The sequence below is a fragment of the Phycodurus eques genome, chromosome 20 (assembly GCF_024500275.1).
Source record: "Phycodurus eques isolate BA_2022a chromosome 20, UOR_Pequ_1.1, whole genome shotgun sequence".
Classification (NCBI taxonomy): domain Eukaryota; kingdom Metazoa; phylum Chordata; class Actinopteri; order Syngnathiformes; family Syngnathidae; genus Phycodurus; species Phycodurus eques.
The window spans coordinates 13,099,750-13,118,864 of record NC_084544.1 but is presented as its reverse complement, the minus strand read 5'-3'; the positions used below and the strand labels follow the sequence as shown (position 1 = coordinate 13,118,864).

General features: G+C 40.3%; 1 protein-coding gene and 1 long non-coding RNA gene across 5 annotated transcripts in view; one reads left to right on the top strand and one right to left on the bottom strand.

Annotated features, from left to right (window-relative positions):
• Positions 1-19,115, top strand: part of rbms3 (RNA binding motif, single stranded interacting protein) — a 308,492-nt gene that overhangs the window by 255,025 nt on the left and 34,352 nt on the right. For all 4 annotated transcript variants that reach the window (XR_009767246.1, XM_061664510.1, XM_061664511.1 and 1 more), the window contains exon 10: positions 4,021-4,071. Coding sequence is in view for 3 of the 4 variants with exons in the window: in XM_061664510.1 (XP_061520494.1) it covers positions 4,021-4,071 (51 nt within the window). In the remaining variant the exon portion in view is untranslated. The remainder of the gene's footprint in view (positions 1-4,020; positions 4,072-19,115) is intronic.
• Positions 2,787-11,542, bottom strand: LOC133395528 (uncharacterized). The gene is made up of 3 exons (XR_009767247.1): positions 11,494-11,542; positions 3,617-3,778; positions 2,787-2,911 (listed from the first exon to the last, which is right to left on the bottom strand). It is a non-coding gene; the product is annotated as an uncharacterized LOC133395528 (long non-coding RNA).

The window sequence follows — 19,115 nt, the reverse complement described above, 5'->3', positions numbered from 1 at the left end:
CGACTGGTTAGCACAACTGTCTCACAGTTCTAGGGACTGGGGTTCAAATCACGGCCCCGCCTGTGTGGAGTTTGCATGTTCTCCCCGTGCCTGGGTGGGTTTTCTCCGGGCACTCCGGTTTCCTCCCACGTCCCAAAAACATGCATGGTAGGTTGATTGAGGTCGAATTTGCCCGTAGGTGCGGATGTGAGTGCGAATGGTTGTTTGTTTCTATGTGCCCTGCGATTGGCTGGCGACCAGTTCAGGGTGTACCCCGCCTCCCGCCCAGAGTTATCTGGGAGGATGAGAGCAAAAGCTCCAGCAACCCGCGACCTTACTGAGGATAAGCGGTAAAGAAAATGGATGGATAGGATGGAAAATTTTCGAAATACTTGGTGGGATAATGCGCATACCTGGACACAGATTCATGCAGAATGCACATTTTGGATGCACTAAAGCAGGTATGTCAAACTCATTTTGTCGCGGGCCACATTGTAGTCACGGTTTCCCTCAGAGGGGCGTTGACTGTGAAACCATATGAATTTCTAGTCACCTCATAATATTATTACATGCACACAACAAATTGATGGATACCTACTTTTGAAGTCAGAAGTCAAGGATAATAGTTTGTTCAACTATTGCTCAAGTTTCTGTAAACAGAAAATGCTTGCAATGTCTCAACGATACTATTATTATTTTAGGAGAATTTGGGCAAGAATCATGGAAGTTGACGCAGATGATTTGCGTTCGCGGGCCACATGAAATGACTTGGCGGGCCGGATTTGGCCCCGGGGCCTTGAGTTTGACAGGTGTGCACTGAAGACTGGCAACTCACATGGTGATATGATCAAATTACTCATATACTGTACAATTAATCATATCAAACCAGACATGTTATTCGTGCTTGCATTTAATCAGTCCAACTTTATTTGTACATCACTTTTCATACCAGGTTTCCAGTTCTGGGGAACTACAACCTTTCCATTCTCCTTCAGTTTTAAAAAGACATGATCCAACTTTTGTCTTAAATACATCAGACACCTCAATATTTCTCTCTTCCCCAGCCACCACAGACTCAAAATCGATCTTGGAAATTAGTCCTGAATTAAAACATTCTGGTCAATATCACACCCTAATTTATGTTCAAGCTTCATGAAATATTGCGGGGTGCAGGGAATTCATATGAATGTTGGAAAATTTGAAAATGCAGTCATTTGGGGAATAATATAATTGTTTTGTGGCATGTCCTGTGGTGCTGTAGCATAAACACAGTAATGCCTGCTGTCTTGGATTCTATTAATAGTCAACGCATTTTGTATTCCCTGCGCTGCATGCAAAAGACTGTCATTGCCCAACCTGTGACACACATGCCAACAGCTAACGGATGTTTATTTTTCCTTCCAGCTTTCTATCCAACCACTTTATCAGTGACATGTTGCCACTCGCATTATTTATTTATTTAGTTTACATCCTTCCTTTGAACACCAAATAATACTTTATAATCTCCTCCTCGCCCATAAGCCCCTCCATTTCTGACACAAAATTTTGTTTCTTGTTTTTTTTTGGGGGGGGGGGGTTTCCCGCCCGCTCACTGCCACAAGTCACGGTAAGGAGCTATTGCTCAACAGGCTGAATGAAAAGCATTTTCATTCATAAACTGCTTTGTATTGACCTTGAATGTGTTGAATATGATCATGGAGAACGTGGGGAAATAACTCCGCTCTTGGCGCACGCATTCCCAGATGGAGTATGACTTATAAAAGGAAGAATGCGCGGTGGTGTGCGTGTGACCTGTTATTTCTTCTAGCCTTCCATTTTCTGCGCCATGTAGCCTTACTCGTGAGTCGCAGGTGAACTGGAGCCTATCCCAGCTGACTTCAGACAAGAGGCAGGATACACCTTGGACCGGTTGCCAGTCAATAACTTTTGAGACCGGTGGTCCCCAACCACTGTTTTGGTACCGGGTCGCGTGTCCATCAGTGGCGTAAGTGAGTCTGCGTGTGAGTGTCTGGGCGTGAGCTGTGGCTGACAGCAGGTCCTGTGTGTGTGTGTGTGTGTGTGTGTGTGTGTGTGTGTGCGCGTTCATTGTGGTTATGTGTTTTACTCGGTGTCTGTGTCCAATGAATTACGGAAAGTCACCTGTCCCCACCCCCTGCAGTGTAGCCTTTTCAGGCCAAAGTACACAGATGAAATGTAGTATTTAACACGTCGCCATTTGTCTCATTAAATATATTCCCAAAGGTGCTATTGACATTAAAATTTCAACACAGTAAGTCATCCATACATGCAAAGAAAGTAGAACAAATAAACGCAGAAATTAAGTTGTGTATTAATGTGAAATGACACGGGGGGAAAGTATTGAACACGCCAACTGGTATTTATTTAATACTTTGTACAAAGGCATTTGTTTGCAATGACAGCTTCAAGACGCCTCCTGTATGTACGTACATACTCGTCTACTCACTGTAGTAGTCTCGCTTCGCTGCACTAGTTGCATATCTGTTGTTGACCAATACTAGCCACTCATGCCAGAGTAGCATCTGCCCCACTTGCACACTGATTGAGGAATATCTGCAACATTTGCACAATCAACATTGTCCCAGATTATCGCGCTACTAGTCACTTTCAACTGCATACACTCCTGGATGTCTCGGCGCCCTTTGCACAAGGGTCATTGCACCGGACTATTGCTGTATTAGTCATTCAAACTGCTCTAAGTGAGCGGCTTCATCTACCGGAGACAAATTCCTTGTGTGTTTTTTGGACATACTTGGCAAATAAAGATGATTCTGATTACTCACTGTTTTCCTTGTGACAATAGTACTTGCAAATTCCAGCTCTTTTTGAAGCTCTTCACAGGTAGTCCTTAGCTCTTTGAAAACTCTTCTGATTATTCTTTGCACTCCGCTGTCAGAAATCTTGTGAGGAGAACCTGATTGAGGCAAATTTATGGGGGTATGATTGGCTGAGAACACTAAAATTTCGTGTTAAAGTTATACCATCCTTTCATTCGCTATCGTGTTTCTGCTAATAAGGGAGCTGGGATCCCAGTCAGCTGCGATCCTCTCGCGCCAATTTTTACGATGTTTTATATGTGCACAAAAATAAGAATACTTTTGTGTTAATGTCCCTGTTGACTTTTTCACATCTTTTAATTGAATGCCTGACTTGTGGTATTTGTAAGGGGACGTATAAATGTTTTGGTTACATGTGTACCATTTTTGTATTATTATATCCAATGTTTATGTGAAGTATTCTTGCCATAACGACCCAAATGTTTTGATTTTCGGATGAGCTCTGTCTGTCTGTGGTTGAGCTGGGAAGAGCAAACATTGGCTGTCTAAACAAATAGATTTGGCTTAATTTTGTTGAGCATCACGCTTGTTTAGAATGCGAGTCCAAATCACGAGTTTGGGTTGACTCAGAGGATTTATTGCTCTTAGAGCAGATTATTCTATGTTTGTCTTTGTTTAATCAAGTCATTTTCGCAGGATCAGTGGCCAGCCTGTGTGTTTGCCTGCTCCAAGCTGTCTAATTCTCTCTAGCACATCTAAAATAAAATCACTTTGCTCCTCTATTCCTCACAACTGTCAGTGCCCATGTATATTATTAGTGCATGTTGTGTTACTCGGCATACCTTTGAATATGGAGCCACAAAAGAAGAAAAACCCTGTTTTCCATCCTGAAGTTGTTGAAAAGCTTGTTCATCCAGGCCTTTATGGCTTTCATCTGTGCGTTCTCTGACTGTTCACCACCTCTGAGACGACTTGTAGCATGACTTCATTTGGAATTAATAACACTATGATAATAGAGAGAGGGTCTAATTAATGGAGTCTATGCACAAGTCATATCGTTCATAATAATCAGGTGCATTTTCTTAACACCTGAGGTACTTTTTGTGAGTAATTTAAACTTTATGAAGTTGAGCTTATTTAATCAATGTTTGAATTCCACTCTCCAAAATATTTGTGAATGTCAGTTTAAGTGGGATGTCAAAAGGAAACCATATACTTAAGGTAAACTGTATGTTCTTTCCTCTAGGTCCAGAGTACATCATGGATGCCTCATCAACAATATGTTATGCAACCTACAGTAAGTACTCATCCATTCATTTTCATTCAGTAGCTGTCCTTACCACAGGGGTCTGATGGTCACAGATGTGCCCTTACCTTTTTTAAAGTGCAATTAATGCATGGAAATCATATAAATTATTGCTGCTTTTGTTAGTCACTTGCTCAACATGGTCCATGTTGGCATTTTTAGTGGCCGAAATCACCCGGTTGGTTTTTGTGTTTGGTTCAAGATTCTCATAAATGAATTTAAATGATCTTTTTATTTAAAAAAAAAAAAAAAAAAAAACACAAGAACAACAAACTGTGAAGAATCATTGTATGGCTTTTGCTCTCTGAGACCAAAAAGATGTCCTAGAAAACCCTTGGTAATGGGGAAGGAAATAAGACAACAGTGGCAAAGTATTTTTACTTTCAGCCATTTAATTGATCCTAGCGGCATAAGTGTTCTTGTTTAGCTCCATAAAGGTTTTAAATCCTTCTGCCAGAGGCTTTGCTTGGGGCTTTTTCTGTCCCCTAAAGCACATCTAGTGCACTTTGTTCTCCTCTCCTCTCAGCTCATTCATTCAATGAGAGCAGGAATCAGTAATAGCAGCGCGTTTGATTCCTTAATATCCTCTTAACTATCACAGAAAAATATTACCATCATAGATGCCTTAGTTAAAGGCTGCTCCAGGACAATGCGGGAGCAGTATTGAAGGAAGTGCTCCTCGGAGGGACTGTCCGGTACTCAACTTCTTCCTGATTGACCACTCTTCGAGTTACACACTTTTAAGTACAGATGCAAACGTTCACATTTCAGAGGACCCTTTGTGGCTATGATCTTTTAGCAGTGCGAACGTGAATGTCGTGCAGCTCACTGAAGGAACTCCCTTTATAAACTGTGCAGTCTTTTGTCTAAGCAGTGTTCCAGGATCATTTAGTTATGGCGGTCAATTCGTCACTCTGCAGTGCAGCTGCTCGTCTGTTTGTGTGCGGTACAGTTAGCAACCCTTTCAATGAAAACGCACAGTTAAGGCTCATTTTGACCTATGCAGTTCATGTATACATACCACATTTGTTACCTAGTAAGCTTACATGCAGAAGTGATATTGAGTACAATAGTTCTGAATGCTGGTTGACAGACTGTAAAAATATGTTGGAACTTTGAATCACTTTTCAAATAGAAGATGATGGAAATTTATGTTCCAGGGTCAAGCAGTCGCCATCATAAAACCTTTACTAACTCTACAGGCAACATTCGAGCATGCCATGTAGCATTTTATCATTTTTAACTGTTATGAAATTGTTTAAAAAAAGAGCGGTGAAGCAATGTGTACTGCAACTAAAACCAAATAGTAAAACTACTCACCTTTTGATGAGGTATCACAGCAGGGTATGGTTTTAGATTGACATGCGAGAGAGCATTACACTTTGTCAAATACTTAACTTTCATACGAGGCGAAAAACACATTAAAACGTAAAACCAAATTGTGTGTCGTAGACAAATGGACCTTTACTGTGGAAAATTACAACGTGAATGGGAGGTGAGTGTTTTAACATCACGACTAAACACAGATGATTTTGCAGCGTACATTCTGCTCTTTTAAAAAATGATCGTTGCACTTCTATACTATATAACCAATATACAACCAGGGCCAAGATGCGTGTGTCACTTTCATCATTGTCACAATCTGTGACTATGTCAGCCAATCAAAGTCTCCCATGACAGGCAGCCAATCACAGTCTGTCAGCCACAGCCAGCTACACCCGCCTATTTAAGGCTTTGTTGATGATGCAGTCATTGTCGGTGTGTTTGACAGCCATCCATGCAAGATGCTACAACGCTACCCTGTGAAGCCACTTCACTTTCTGCCCCCGACCACAAGTTCTGCCATATCATGTTTGCCCAGCCTTCTGCCTCCGTCCTCGGGTTACGTCTTACCATGTCCGTTTCCCGGCCCCCATGGCTGTTGGGATTATGCTACAAAGAAAACGAAGTGCGAGCTTCCCCATCCTGCGCTCTCTGAATTGGGAATTAAGACAACAATGAACTGTGAGCATTCCTGACCTGCTATCTGTGGATTACGGAGCATTACATGACTTTGGCCCAAGACACATTCCCAATCTTGAAGGCCTCACCCTCTCGACTGTGAAGTTCACCGCTCTCTATCCTGGCTTTGAAGAGACCTGTCACAGGTTGATATTAAAAAGTCTGTATTAAAAGGCATTTCCAACTATTCTGGTGGTTCGCTGTGCTGCACTTGGGCCCGACACCAGACACGTCTTGTGTCAACAACAGTTCCTTTTCTGATTCAATGTTCTTTGCTGTCACCAGTTCCGTATGGTCTGAATAGCATCCCAGAAAGCCAAAGAAAAATGTCCAAACCCAGAAAATTATCATTGACTGCCATTCGCCTGGATTTTACCGTTTATGCAATCATTGGCCGGCGTACATGTCAGTCATTGTACTTAGGACCCTCAATTGCGCCTGATGTCACTCGGTCTTGATGCAAACGTTGCTCTTGTCCATGATGAGTACCAGATCAGTTTACGTCTTTTCTTTTTTGTTTTTAAGTATATATATAAATATACTTTATTCAAGTAAAATGTTCTTTTGCAACCAGCATAATGAGTAAATGTGTCAGGAGAATTTAGTGTTCGCAAAAAGTCAGAGAAAATGGGTTGCTGGTCCAGCACTGCCTCCATGAGTGCTTTCAAGCAGTCACATGATGCTGCCTGCTGTGGTCATTTACCACTCAGACCTATCCTTCTCACTCCCACTCCTGCTGTGGGACAGTGAACATGTAATCTGGACACAGCAGGTCACCAAACAGGCCGACACGCTCCCAGCAGCCGCTGCCCTCCAATCCACTCTCTCTCTCTCTCCGTCTTCAGTCGATGTGAACTCCTGACTTCTTTGTCTTTACTCACTCACTCCCTCTGCCTCCTCTGTCTCAGCCTGCTTGCTTCTACATCACTTTTGTGGCCATTATTGTGGTCAGCAGAAAGCTATTGTTGCAAAATGTGCTTGTTTTGATCGTTGCATTATCATTTATGTGACCCAAATGATGATTTGGGTCAAGGACAAACTTTACAGATCACTTTATTTACCATATAGGTAAAAAGAAGTGCTTTCAATAATAATTTATTGTGTATTATAATTCAATAATAACATTTTAACAACATAAACCAGTATTATACAAGTTACAAAAACATTAACTGTATGCTGTAAAAAAAAAAAAAAAAAAATCAAATCAATAAAACATGTCCTCAGCATTTATTTTGATGAGGTGCAAAGGTGATTTACAGGCATAGAAGACGACACACATCTTATGTTTTGATTTACATTTTATTTTTATTTTTTTTAATTTAAATTATTATTATGATAGTCAACTTGTGGCTGACTTAGCATATAGCGCTGAGTAGCCAGGACAGAAACATACCACTTTCCCGTTTAGCAATACATTCCTTTTCTCAGCATGTCATTACGACCGTATTTTCACGACCACAAGGCACACTTAAAAGTCTTAAGTTTTCTCCCAAATAGACGGGGCGCCTTATAATGCGCCGCACCTTATGCATGTGCCCTTCACCGTATTTCTCCACACATTGACAGCTACAAGGATGAATAGCTTGTTTTCTTTGTACGACTACATGGAATCATGACACCATGTCAAACATAAGGAGATCTGCAGTGTTGTTGGATGCATAGATTAGCATTAGCGCACAGCGTTATCAGCGTTAGCTTCTGGTAACTGGCCCATGAACGCACTATAAAAGCCACATGGTAGCAGCCACCACAGCCTGAAAAAAAAATGTGTATGAACATTACCTTTAGGATAAGAACCACAAAGTTGGATAAAAATAAAATACAGTCATATCATGAGATACATAGTGTAAAAAGCATGGTATAATATGAGTAAAACCTGGCTCTCCAAGTACTGCTATAATGACCAACATTAAAATACAATTTTATACTATACTAATATTAAAATTGAAAAAAAAATTTAAAAGCGTAGTAGGCCACTGTAAGATTATGCAAAGTTTGAACAGTAATGCTGTGCTTAAATATCGGGGGGGGGGGGAGTTTACTTAACTACTCAATTAAAATATACTGCACATAATTTAAATAAAATTGTACTTAAATAACGATTTCAAAACAAATTTATTAAAGATGAAATGCAATACTTCAAGTAAAGTAAAATGTACTAAACATGAAAAATCAAAATTTACCGGACTGGAATAATAATATTAAACCTTTACACAGGATGTATGCAAAGCAACACATGCTATTCTCATATGTTTGATTGTATTGCATGTTTTAAATGTTTTAAGTTATATTTGTATTCAATTCAGTGATTCTTTTGCATACCACTAGAGCGAACCCACGTACCACTAGTGGTGCTCGTACCACACTTTGAAAGCCACTGCTCTCGTCAGTTGCTTCCATTCATGTGCATGAGACCTACGAAGACGTACCAAAAATGTAAAAAATAATATACAATAAATGTACCACAAATATAAAAATAATATAAATATAAAAATAAAATATAATAAAAAGATATAGACAAATAAAAAAATAATATATATATATATATATATATATATATATATACTGTTTATATACAGGTATACAGTATGTATATACAGTTATATATAAACTATTATGCTGCATTCATTATTGATTATGTAGCTGTTTTCACTGTGTTTACGCATTACCATACGCGTGGTTCATGGCATGCCAGTTATTCCCATCCAGCCTGGTTGACTGTCTGTTGTCCGTCTTCCAACAATATGTCACGAGACCTCTTGAAGTTGTTGGCACATTGCATTTTGCATCTTCACAGTTTAGTGCCAGCAGGAAGTCAGCCATGTTGTCCATATCTGTCCCCATGGCCACTCCCCCATTGTGTTTCTCTGACTCAGCCGACACCCAACGGCTGCTAGGCACTAACCCTGGCAATCACAAACCATCAGTGGATGATCGCTACCAAGCTGTCTCCCTTTATGGCCCAGGTTTACAGTATGTCTACTCCCAGCCCCTGCACTGCAAAGGCCCCTAACACAGAGAGCTTGCCAGCATCAAAGCAAATTAGCCAAGCATTCTAGCTTCAAGAGCGCACAGGGCTACTCAAAGCGTTTCAAACGCAGAGATTGTGCCACAATCTGGGTGTCTCTTGTATGTGTTGTGCAGTCAACCATTGAAGCGCGATGCAATCGTGCCACTGCTATCTGGAGGCTGCTGAATATGGAAAATGCGGGGGCCGTTTCAACAGGACTGTACAGGGGTAAACAGTACTTGGTAAAGTGGTAGTTTTTAAATAAAAGGCTCAAAACCATCCATCCGTTTTCTATACCACTTATCCCTCTAAGTGGATTCCTAGGGCCTATTCCAGTGGATGGGCAAAAGTCCTTTGCGGGTCACATGTAGACAAATAAACATTCCCACTCCTATTCAAACCAAGGCTCACGTGTCATAGCGTAACCTAAGAAGCACGTTTCTGGATGTGGGAGGAACCAAGAGTGCGTTGAGAAAAAAAGCACAGATATGCAAATTCCACACAAAGACATTCCAATGGAGATTCAAACTAGAACAGTGGTTCTTAACGTTGTTGGAGGGACGGAACCCTGCAGGTTTCATACGGAGTGCACGGAACCCTTCCTAATTTCAAAAATAAAACATGGTTTATTTTAAATTCAAGACGGGTATATATTTTATTGTCTGTGTAGATTCATCCAGGTCATGCACAAAATAAACCACGCATCAGTTGCACACAAAATCACTGCGTAAAAAAAAAATCTAGCAAAAAATGTAATTCAATGAAAACTTTCTGTAAGTGAAGGTGAATTTTGCTGTTGCCATTCCCATTGGTAAGTGGCACTCTCATATCAGAGGAACTGACTTCATTGTTAAAATGCACAACAAAGTCGTTTCCTTTTCTTTATTTCTACAATCCTCGAAAAGGGTTCATTGGTCAGAGCACATTTTTTGGGCTGTTTTTTAGTATTGCGTTTTGAACAGCATGAACAAGGCATTCGAAAAGGCTTTTACGGATAAAGCACGCACGCACACGCGGTGCGTGCGTGTCAAGTCCTCCATCGAACCCCAGTAACCGCCTCACCGAACCCCTGGGGTTCGATCGATCCCAGGTTAAGAACCACTGAACTAGAACCTTCTGACAGTGAAGCTGACATGCTCGCCTCTATTCCACCCTGCTGCGATGTTCAGAATCCTTTAATAAAATTATTTCACGATTTAAAAATTCTGGTAAATGCTTTTGTTCAATAATAAAGAAAGAAAGAAATAGTTAAATGAATAACATGTCCGTTAAACTAAGCTTAACAGGTTGTTTGTTTACCCAAAAAAATGAAAGGAAATTCATCAATACAAATCTTGTTAGTTAGATGCTGCTGATGTTGTATTATTGTATATTACTTTCCCTGCTAAAGCTACTGCTCCCGCGACTCGACCTCGGATAAGTGGAAGAAAATGGATGGATATATATATATATATATATATATATATATATATATATATATATACACAGACACACACACACACACACACATTGATTTTGACAAGTCCCTCCATATAAAATGATTGTAGGACAACCGGTCCTCAAGCGTGGACACCTTGGGCAACAGGTCCTCTTGGACCACACTTGATGGCCAACTGGTTCTCGAGAAGGGTTAGGGTTACCGGAGTTCTTAAAAAAAAAATGTTTTTACATTTGTTAAAAAAGGGAAGTTGTTGAGTTTTAAAAAATAAAAGTAAGTTGTTAAATTTGTTTTAAAAAAGTAAAAATAAGTACGAAGACCAGTTGTTCGTCCACCATATAAAACTATGGTCCTTGTAGAAGATAGCACTGGAGTGAATAAGTATCTGCTTTTGAAATGTATTGTAGTTTCATTTTAAATTTGGATTTTGTGTTGAAAACAAGTATTCAAACTGTGTTTCTTTTAAAAGAACTGCAGGCTTGCTCTTCCAGGCATTGTTTGCCCTCGCGCCCTCTGTTTAAACAGTCAAACCTCAAAAGTGGAGCATAATCCATTCAGTGGCACATTTCAAAAAACAAAATTCCCATAACAAATAATGTAAAGTGATTCAGTTCATTCCAGGCTCAAACTGTCGCCATCATAAAAAAATCTATTTATTTTTATTTATATTTATATTCACTGCACAGGCAACATTTTAAATGACATTCTAGCCTTGTGTGTAAAGTATGAATAGAAGTTAATCACTGTAATTAAACTAACAAACTGAAATAAAATAAAACTATTCACCCTTCAAAGATGCCTGATGGATAGGGAACAGAAAGGGGATTGCAGAAGGATACGGTAACTTCGTATTATATATATATATATATATATATATATATATATTGATATAGATATATAGATATATTGATATAGATATAGCTGAATTACTCTAACACAACCCATCGTAACATTTTATACATACCAGTAGAAAATGTCTTCCACGCACCCAATGATGGAGGTTTGGTTCCCAGTCTGTCTCTATAAAAGTGTTTACGTCATCACATCTGTTCTGCAAACTATTGACGACATTCACTCCTTTTATCCTACTCACCCACAGATTCAGCTGGATTCATTTAGATTTTTTATTTTTATTTTTGTTAAAGAAAATAAAAACACCTCAAAAAAATAAAAACGTTTTGTGGTGTAGCTGGCTGCACAATCCCAAACACAACAAGCTTTTGTCATTGTTTCAGTTCAGGCCAACGGTAGTCAATCACGTTTCTGACACCCAGAAGTATCCTGGTGTCTGTTTACAAAGGGTCATGACACCAACTATGGAGCTACGTTGTTGATATGTCAGTATGTACTGTTTAAGCAATTGATATTTAACATATTGGTTAGTTGTGAAGAAGAAACAAATACTAACACTGTAAAATTGTTGCTTGACAAGCTTCTCAGGTCATTTTCATGCTAGTCATTTAGCCACAAGCCATTATGCTAAGGGCTTCATTCTATGAACCAAGTGTCCGCTTGGTAAAAAGTATTGCTTGACATATAGATTTCATCGATTGTATTCCTCATAATGCAGCACGTTGGTATAGTGGTTTGCATGTCGGTGTGTCGAGAGGTTATAGGCTCGAATATCTGCTCAGGTCCTCCTGTGAGTTTTGTCTCAGTTTCCGCCCACATTCCAAAAAGATGATTTTTTTATTTTATTTTTTTCAGTCTAATAGACGATAAAACTATCCTTTGGTGTGATTTTGAGTGTGAATGGTTGTTTCTTGATATGTGCTCCGTGATTGACAGGCGACCTGTTGAGGGTTTAGCGCAACTGTCTCCCAAATGAGGACATGCAGTATAGACAATGGATAGATATTTTCCCATTTTTGTCGCCGAGGACACTCAGGACTATTTTGCACTCAGCTGATCTTGTGGTTGTCATCACAGTTCTACTCCTTTTCGTATCTTAAAACACACACACACAGAGACAAAGCAATAGTACAATTAAAACTAATTTGTGAAATTGATCGTTTAGACCTCGTGTCAAACTCAAGGCCTTGGGGGCCACATCCGGCCCGCCACATCAATTTGTGTGGCCCGCGAAAGCAAATCAAGTGCATCGACTTCACGTTTCTTGCTAAAATAACAACATTGCAAATCGTCTCCCCTTTTATATAACGTTGATTGCAAAAATTTTTATCAATCCCCATTTGAAAATAAACCTAAATTAACAACTTTTTATTCGCTTCTGGTTTCAGGTATAATCGATTGATTTTGATTTTTTTGTGTGTATATGCAATAACATGAGGCAATTGTACATTTACTGTATATGTGTTCGCGCTCATGACGAGCCTTCGAGGGAAACCATAACTACGATGCGGCCCGCAGCAAAAATGAGATTGACACACCTGTTTTCGATGCTCATTTAGATGTAGTCTCAAAAGTTTGAATAATGTTCCACATGAGCATCTTCTATTTTTCCAGAAAACTTTGGTTGAGTTTGGGGATATTCCACACGTCTCCCCCTTTTCTAACGTTTCTGTTTTCCAACTTGATGTCAGAGTAGCATGACTGCTTTCCTTTAGTGCTTTGTTATTTGTCAATGCAAGTCAGCAGAGCTGATAGGCAAAGAGAACAGCGGCCAAAAAAGACAAATAGAGGGCACAAAACACTCATATTGCTTGAAACGCATCCATAGGGCTAAATCTCACTTACATACAGATCAGCAGTCACACACACTCAAATTCTCATGCTTCCAAAGAGCGTGGCGTAGCCGCAGCGCCAACCAAGCACAGCATTGCTGTCTTTCCCCATGACTTAGCCAGGCCCCTTTTTTTTTTTTCTTCCCCCACACTAAGAAGCGTTTGTGCTAAGAATGTGGATTTGCTGGAGTGCATCGGCCCTTACATGCCGCAGGTGAAGTATTGAATTCCCCTCTGCTGCGCCCCAGCCAGTTCTCAGTGCCAGTTAGATGCTTGCCGGGGCCTCTTAGAATTGGACCGTAACTATCTGCCCTCATCAGACAGGGGGTGAATCAGTGCACTGTGAGATACCCATCTCGGTGCTTGACATTATAAAACGCACAGCGGAAATACTGGGAGGACAATTGTCGGTTTCATGGATTTGACTTTGTTGAGGCAGAATTTGAGACAGTTTCCTTCGAGTTGCTTCCATTGCTGTTTCTCTCCTCCCTCATCGCTCTCTGTCTCCCTTTGCTGTCCAGTCTGCTTCTTTGTCATCACTATTGCAATTTCACATGCCGTTATTGCCCTCCTACATTCAAAAGCATATCGTCGCTGTCCACTAATAACTTTGCATGTCCACTTAATTTATTCCTGTTGTCCTACTTTTACTGTTAAAACTGTGTACCTTTTGTAGTTAACAAATGAAAAATTTTTAATTGTGCCTCTTAAGTGGCTTCCAGAAGTATATTCAAAAACATACTGAACGTGTGCTTTAGACCGCACCTCCTCATTCGCTGTGTTCTGAAGATTAGCGCAGACTCACAAGACAGTGAAGATAAAAGCTTGCCTTTTGGTTGTTTCGGTAAACCAAGTGCCAACAACTACCATGGATAAAAAAATTTATGTTTACAGTAGATGATTGACATAAGTAGACCAAAATCATGTTGCTAAATTATCCTTCATATTATACTCTTTCCAATGAAAAATGCCAATGCAATGCTTTGAAGACATTGTGAGCTTTGTGGAAATATTGTTACAAGCTCCTCAGAAGTCATTTCATGTATATTAGTGGTTTGGCATTTGTGCTTTTTTTTTTTTTTTTTAATTCATTTTTTTACCTGTCCTCCATTATTCACTGAAAAACTGAGCTATTGAATGTTTTCGTGATTAGGGCAAAGGGATAGTGTTGCTTTGATGCCATCTGGTAGGTTGTGACTGAAAAAACCTGAGTGAAACTGACTAATCACGGATCATAACCGCTAAAATGAGTTTCTGTCGAAAGGTGTCCGGCCTCTCCCTCAGAGATCGGGTGAGAAATATGAAATGTCAAACTTAAGACCCGCGGACCAAATCTGGCCCGCCGCATCATCTTATGTGGCGCACGAAAACACATCATTCGCGTCAACTTCAATGATTCTTGCTAAAATCTCATATGTAATAAATAATAATGTTGATATTGCAAGCACATTTTTTTGTTATCACACCCCATTTTACAGTAACTTGAACAAGTTATTATCCTTGACTTCTGATTTAAAAACTTGTTTTACATCATTTTGCTGTGTACTTTATATGCAATAATATGATGAGGCAATTAAACATTTGTACTGTTTCAGTCGTAACGGCCCTCTGAGGGAAACCATAACTGCAATGTGGCCCACGACAAAAATGATTTTGACATCCCTGTATTAAATGATGTGTTGGGCTGGAGTTTGACATGCTATACAGACTCGCTGGTCAATGCAGCACTACGGGGGGCACAAGCCAGTGCAAACTGTAGGGCGGTCCCAAGCCCAGATAAATGCAGAGGGTTGCGTCAGGAAGGACATCCATCTTAAAATTTTGCCAAGCAAATATGAACGTTCATCCAAAGAATTCCATACCGGATCCGTCGTGGCTTGTGGGCTAACGACGTCCGTCCATATGCGTTGATGGACATGACACGCTTTATTGGCTTCCTGCGTGTGATTCTGCCTTTTGTCTATACTGTATATGGAAGTTCGAGAAGGACTCATGCATAAGACAGTCTGAGCACGCAGAGGAATAGACCTCCCGCAAAGACATGACAAATAGTGTTACATGCTTCATCTAGCACCTTGATCCTCACACACTACACACGCATACCACGATGCATCCATCCAAATAGCATGTTCTCCTCAGTAAGAGGGCTTTGATAATTACCTCATTACCATGAGTACTTTGTTTAGATTAATGGAACGTATTAGAACACAAACTCTCACAGTTAAGCTATTGGTTACAACTATGATATGTCACCATAATTGGAATTGTAGCCAGCAGTACATTACATTACAATTGACAATGTTGAGCAAGAGATACAACACTGAATTTAAATTCTCCCTGCGCCCACTGAGGTATTGACAATAATGGACAGACAAATGAATCAATGGGTGGTGATTGATCAGTCATCTTTCATTTTGAGGACAAACACCTACACAGTCGTCAAACCTCTTTCGCGGACTTCATTGGTGTTACATGATTATCAGATCTGAGCTGTGGCTTCTTATTCACTGTCATTATTCAGTTTTTCCCTATAGACTCCTCTAATGTTGGCAATTAGGCTTAAAATCCTTCAAATCTCAACCAATTCCACTTGCGAGGCAGCAGGATTCATTCCTGTGTGTTCAAGTGTGTGTCAGAGGTTACACTAATGGATGGTATGTTGTACATATGTTAGAGATTCATAATACAAAAAGGTAAAACGTTATTCCAACAAATGTAGTTTGTCTACATCAGTCTGCTGGATATATAGCACACATACAACATTTAAAACAAACAATGTAAACTTGTCACAAACACCACTGACAGTCACATTTCAAATCCCAGAAATAGTTTACAAAGGATTATACAATATATGATTAGCTGCTAATAGACATTTTTACTTTATTATTGTTTTTTTTTTTAACCTGTCCTGTTCATCTGCATGGCTATGCAGAATGGTGGATCCGTATGCCTTTGCTGCTGGAACATTTTTGCTATGCAACAGGGGTGTTTGAATTACTCCATCTGCTTATTTTTTATTTGTATAATTAGTCTGATCTTTATTGAAAATGCAGCCGGACAGAAAAGGGTTTCAAGGGACAGACCGAGAGACAGAACGGACAAGGGGAATAGGGCTGCGAACCACGGCAGAACAATGGTTAGACAATCTAGATATTTGGCCACAAGTTATGTTACAACAGTCAAATCATGTCCTTATGTGTGGATGTGAGGGGACACCCGGTGAGGGCATGCAATAACAATAGGACAAGATGAGAGATGGCAGAAAATGACAGGACCAGGACAGGATGTGAGAAATGAGCAAGTGGGATGCTTTTTATAGTGTGTAAACATCTGCAAGAACCTGTGAGTTGATATCTTAATATAACCTGTGTTATTATGAGTGGTCCTAGCACAAGCAATTAGAGCTCGTCTGTGGAACGTATTAGTGAATGAACACCATATCACATGCATGTTAGTTGCTGAGCTGGCACATTAAGGACGGGTGGGGGTGGGCCAAGCCAGCGAGCCCATCCCGTGGAGGACCCAGCCAGGGGGGCGTCACCCACTCCCAAGGACCCAGGGCGGTCCCCTACCCCAACTGATGCAACCCGACCAGTTCCAAAGGACCCCAATTTCCCCCCGTCCCCCACCCAACGCGCCCCACGGCCACCACCACCTTCATCATCCGCGGAGAGCATGGGGGCCACAGCCACCAACAGGGCCCAACGCGGGAGCCAGCTGCCTCCCGATAAAGGTCACAGCCAAAAGACGAGCCCATGTTAAGCACCCATCGCAAGCAATAACAGGCAAGGGCACCGGGAGAGGGGAGAGGAAGGCGGGGACCCAAGAGAGGGAGGGGGGGCGTGGGTGACCCCCATCTGGCCCTTTCGGTTGTCGGGCCGCGGGGAGGGTTCAGTCCCGAGGAGTCAAGCTAATAGACAAAATGTCACACATTATCACAAAACCTGTAACTGCGCAAACTATCTTCAGCTCTAAAAATATTTTAGATTTTGTCATAGAGTGTTGCCATTAGCAACAATATATCTGTCATGTTTCTTCTTATTTATTACATATTTTTGTTGCACTCATCTTAAAAACTTTAATAAATGTTCAGGCTTTCAACGGTTGGTTGTGTACAAATAGTTGGTACTCTGGAGTGCCCGGCCATTCATCAAGTTTGAAATTAAACAACCAGTTAACTGCGATATTCTGCAAATGGGTCTGTGAGCAAGTCGTTCTGAATTTTGCCGAATTGCGAAGTCACAATGTTAGATTTATATGACTGGCAATGTGTCCACCACATATTCCACATACACGTATACACTCCACTAATTGAATGTGGGAAAAAATGCAGTCTGTCTACTTCAGGTCAAAATTTAACATTCTTAGTGGTAATACATACACGCGTCAAGATAATTTAACTGCTGTTAATAGTAAAACTTTAAAAACTAAATATTGCGTACAGTACACACCTAACAGATAATGACAAAATATATGCTTGGGAGTCAAATCACTTCACAAAAAGACTAAACACAGCTTCTACTTATTCTCATTTTACTATCATTTAATTTTTATCATCTCAAATAGGCCGTGTTGTACTGACACACAACAAGAAATATTTGCCATTTTCCTATGCTTTCTGGTTGAATGTCCATCATTTTTCCTCTTTGCCCAACACCGGTACCATTTTGTCTCAGAAAAGTCAAAAGAAATGGCAAAACACACTTGAGGAGTTGGTAATCATTTGAAAAGAAGAGCTAAGAGCTATTTTCCTTGACGTCATAAAAACAAATTTAGAAACCATTTCTCTTGCCATGCTCTTCATTGTGTGCAGACTGTATTGCCAAGTTCAGACTGAGCCAATGTTTTTTTGTTTTTTTTTTGTTTTGTTTTTTTTTTTTGTTTGTTTTCTCTCCTCCCAATCAGATAAAATTAATAATTGTACATTCTGTAGGTCTGGAGAAATGTACTTTTTCTGAGAATAATCAAATCGTATTTATATCGTGTTGACAAAACGCCTTGAGATGTGCTAAAAGTCTCGATATAATTCTTGATAGCATTATCGACCCTGGATTATTGTCTTTTCGGACATATTTTTCCACAAGAAAAACCCCAAATTATTTCACTTTAGGGGCATTTAAGGTTTCCCACTCGATACATTTGTTTATCAACTCTGTAGCGACTCCATGAATCTGCAGAGGAACATTGCGTAGTTTCTCTTATTAATACAAACAAATAGTTGGTAAAATGGTCATAAAAGGGAATTATAGACATTGATTTTGTACATGCCAGGCTGCTCACACATTATCAACTTGCTATCATTTTCAGCATACAGTTTAGCTTTTCATATATTTTTGCAGGCCACCTACTAGGCAGTCATGAGCGATTTGATGTAAACCCACTATTTCTCTACTCTGTCAGTCTTGGTATTTGGAAATAGGTTCAGTGTGTCTCCGTCCACGTCGGTAGTCGTAGAACAGTCCTAGTGCTCTATTTGCTCCGAGGGGGGATTCATGCTGCGGATTAGAGTGAAAAGCCCCAGATGCTGGCTCTTTTTTCGGGACTTACATGAATAGAAATGTGCCTGAGGGTGGATTCTCTGCCCACAGTCTGCAGACAAAAGTGTTATATGCGACTTTTTACACAGCATGAAAACACACAAAGAAGGATGTGAATTTACACAGAGACACACACGCACACACCCCCACACACACAGATCATGTACACAAATGCAGCTAAAACACCCACACCTGCACTGTGGTCATTGATGACTCACTATAGTTAATTGTCTTTGATCATGTAACGTGTGTTGGTTTGGTGAATATGAACTTTTCAGGTAGGCAACGTTGTACTCTTGGCATTCTGTCTTGCAAAATATTTGCAATCATTAGCAGATGTGGGCCAGACTTTCCAGCTCAAAAGC